This window comes from Anarrhichthys ocellatus, unplaced genomic scaffold (genome assembly GCF_004355925.1).
Source record: "Anarrhichthys ocellatus isolate YVR2014 unplaced genomic scaffold, GSC_Weel_1.0 scaffold4, whole genome shotgun sequence".
Taxonomy (NCBI): domain Eukaryota; kingdom Metazoa; phylum Chordata; class Actinopteri; order Perciformes; family Anarhichadidae; genus Anarrhichthys; species Anarrhichthys ocellatus.
The window spans coordinates 215,452-219,261 of NW_022280034.1; the positions used below are offsets into that span (position 1 = coordinate 215,452).

The following is a 3,810-nucleotide window of genomic DNA, read 5'->3' on the forward strand; positions in this document are numbered from 1 at the left end:
TGTCTGTAGCTGGTAGTGTGTGTCTGTAGCTGGTAGTGTGTGTCTGTGCTGCAGCACTCAGAGCTGGAAGTGTTGCAGCTGCAGAGGACCCGGCTGCAGGCTGAAGGTATTAGTCTCGCTTGGTTAAAGCAGCGTCTCCGTGCTGCTGCGACAGCACACTGGCTGCTGCTCTATCTCTTGAACTAGTTACTCCGGCTGGTGCTGGTTCTGGATCGATGCCCTCTCAACAAAAAAAAAAAGTGTTGCGGGGAAACTTTTGGGTGGAGGAACATGAGAGAGTGAGACGAATCACCAGCCACAATAAAAACTCTCAGAAGCACACAAGCTATAAAGTCGTTCTCTCCTTTATTGACTGAAGGACTTTCCTCTGGAGTTATTGAAGTGTGTTTTGTGCTCTGGAGTGTGGGATTATTTTTGTTATATCAAGAATTGAACTTGTATTTGAAGAACTGAATTGACAGAGTGGAGCAAACATCGGAGTTTTTTTATTTTCTCTCATGGAGTTTTAAGACTTCCACTGAGGCTGACTGACCATTTTAAAGACTTTTTATTCACATGTAGCTTTAACATTGTGTAGTTTTTGGTGATTGTTTTTTTAAATATCAGTGGAGAATGTATGTAACACTGAATGTTAAACTACAGTTAGTCAACACAAATGTAAATTACTGTATGTTAGCCTGTAAATATATATATTGTCCTTCAGTTCCTAGTTTATTTATATTTATTTATATTGTGCACTTTGTTACTCTGTTGTGCACTTTAATCATCGGTTGTAGTTTTGAACACTGTAACCTCTCTCATCACACTTTCATTAATGTTTTACTCATTTGTACGCTGCACTTCCCTTTATGTATTTTTTTCTCCATATTTTTGTTCATGTTTTATTTCATTACAAATACATAGATGCATCCTTGTACATCTAGTACATGCATAGTATTGTAGTAGTATATTTCTGCTATGTTTAGTGATTATCTTGAGCACAAAGTCATTCTTTGGGATGTATTGTGTCTAATCTCACTTTATCTCTTATCTCATCCTCTGTAGCTTCACTGACACTGCAGCTCAAGTTGCGTAACTTGTGAAACTATTTAATTGGCTGAAAGGTATTTTTAATCTCCCACGTAAACACAAGTATCTTTTAATTACTTGTACTGTAAGTAATTTTACTGATGCGGTCTGAATGGTTATGGCAGTGAAATGTGATTAAATAAACTGTTGAATATCTCGTGTCACCTACCAGCAAAGTGACCACTTTAACCGTCACTCCCTGCATGCCGTTCTCTATGCGACTCTCCTTCAGACTGCCGTTCAGACCGTGAACTGAGTCCCACGTAGCGAGCTGCAGAAAAACAAGAGACAGAGCGGTGTACAGAGAGATGTACAGGGCGGTGTACAGGGCGATGTACAGGGCGATGTACAGGGCGATGTACAGGGCGGTGTACAGAGGCTTCAGAGGCGAATGCAACAGGCAGAGCAGCTGTAATTTTAGCAGAATGACTCACAGGCTGCAATCTAACAATTTCTTCACCGGTCTAATTGGACTTCATGTGGTTCTGCTTGGACAAAGACGCGGCGGGTATGGCAGGACTTAATTGAGAGACATCTGTGCAGCATGCTAACAACCCACTCCAGCATGTTTTCATTCAATGCATGCTCATTCACACACAAAGAGAAACGGACTTAACTAGGACAAAAAAAAACAAAGAACTACTGTGTTCTACAAGCTTCTTAAAGCTACAAACAAGCCTCTCAGGAAACATGAGCTCTTCATACACACACTGACATCACTGAATGTATTCTATATATAATGTCCCATTTCATATATGAAAGGATCGTACGCATGTTAGAGACGTAATGACCGATTAGTGACATCAGGAAGCAGAGAACGTGTACTGAAAACATCCAGACATGAAACATGTTTCCTGTTCAATCTATACTGAAGCCAAGAACACAAAAGAAACTATAAATTGATAAAAAATAATGACTCATGGTGAGTCAAAAGTCTGACTTTACGTTTTGACTCAGTAAGTAGAAGTTATGAGTCATGCTTTTCACTTATTGTAGAAGTTCTCATAAAAATATTATAATTTAATCATTCTTAACTTTTAATCCTTTTCATTTAGCGCCGTCATACTTCAGTTTATCACGAAAGACCTGCAGAAGTTCTGATATTCTCATCAGCTTTGTGTAATTTACAATGTTAGCTGAAATGCTAACGTAAGATGCTAAATGCTATAACTGCTGAACATCAGAAGTTAGCATTCCCGTTAGCATATAGCCTAGCACAGCTGCTAGCATGGCTGTAGATTCTTTGGCGTTTTGATAAAACATTAAATCCAGTTAATATTAACATGTTGAAACTTGTTACAAGTCATTTTATTCTTGCAGGGTGATTAAGATTAGAGCGTGATTATACCAAAACAAGTCTTCAAGGGTTTGTTTTTAAATCGTTGCAGGAAGTCTGCAAAATCAAAGCACTTCTTGTTAATCCCGAATGTCCCGAACCATCTGCTGTCATATAGTGTGTATAACTTTAAAGGAGCCGTATTAAACAGATCATTAGCACCTCATCACATAACTATCATCGATGTGAAGATAGAGAGGAGTAATGTCTGTGTGTTATCAGGCCGTGTACCTCAGTGCTTGTAAGTGTACGTGAGCGTGCCTTTTACTGCACGTGAGCTCTCTGCACTGCTCTCATACGGTGGTTACAGCTGATAACACCTTCAAGGTACTTCGTCTTTTGTTCTTGATTTATTCGTTATTCTCTGCTTTGGATTTTATTACATAACTGTTTTCACATTGTGACGTAGTGTCAATCAATAAAAACCATGCGTCTAATATACATTTGTTTTATTTCTCTTACTTTGAGTTTAGTTTGTGTGTCGATATGATACACAAGCAGAAAACCAATACCGAGCTCTACCTTTACTTCAAGGCCTTGGACTCGTTCTACGTGTGAGACACTCGGCGGCGCTGCAGAAACAGCTCATCAGCCAACCGGAGTCATGACAGGCTGCAGTCACACTTTGAGTCTCGGCTGCTTGTTTTTGTCACCAGCTGCTCCCGATTAAGAGCTTGTGTGTCCGTGTAATAGCACCGTGAATGCGTCCTTGCCCGGCTTGCTGTGTGTGTGTGTGTGTGCTTTGTTTCCGTCACTGTGGAGAGCCAACACATTGGGGTTATTGATCAGGCGGGATGTTGATGGCAGAGTAGGATTCACACTCGTGCGTGACTCAACTTCCCCATGAATGCGTTGGGTGTCGGTTTATTGTTTGTTTCACATCGAGCGCTTCATTCCTTCTGAGAGAAACGGAGCTTAATCACACACGAGGTCTCTTGTGTCTGCCGCCGTATTGAATAATTAAACTGATCGCTTTATGAACAGCTTCATGCATCAATGCAAAAACAAGAGAACAAATATCAATACAATAAAAAGTGGGTCACGTTGAAATTAGGAGGCTAATAAAACACTGAGAAACATGTCATCTGACAGTTAGCGTGAACGCGCTCTGTAATCTCTGACGGAACATCTTCATTAGCGCCGTTCGGCTCAGCGCGCTGCTTGTTTCTGGTCGTGAGCGTTCAGAGCGATAAACAGACGAGGTCGTGCAGTAACACATCGCTAACACGGCTAACAAATTGCTCCGCTAATGATGATGCAACTGTTAGATACACAACACAGTGAGCTCATTAAGCTCCACATACAGGAGCTCTATAAATAAATATTCAAATACACATACCAATGAACAAATACAAATAAACATACCAATGAACAAATACAAATACACATACCAATGAACAAATACA

The 3,810-nt window shown here is 40.3% G+C and overlaps 1 protein-coding gene across 1 annotated transcript in view; it reads right to left on the reverse strand.

The window, feature by feature from the left end:
- Window positions 1-3,810, reverse strand: part of LOC116381148 (glutamate receptor ionotropic, delta-1-like) — a 50,102-nt gene that overhangs the window by 20,238 nt on the left and 26,054 nt on the right. Inside the window, exon 4 of the mRNA XM_031843016.1 lies at window positions 1,238-1,339. Within this exon, the coding sequence (XP_031698876.1) occupies window positions 1,238-1,339 (102 nt within the window). The remainder of the gene's footprint in view (window positions 1-1,237; window positions 1,340-3,810) is intronic.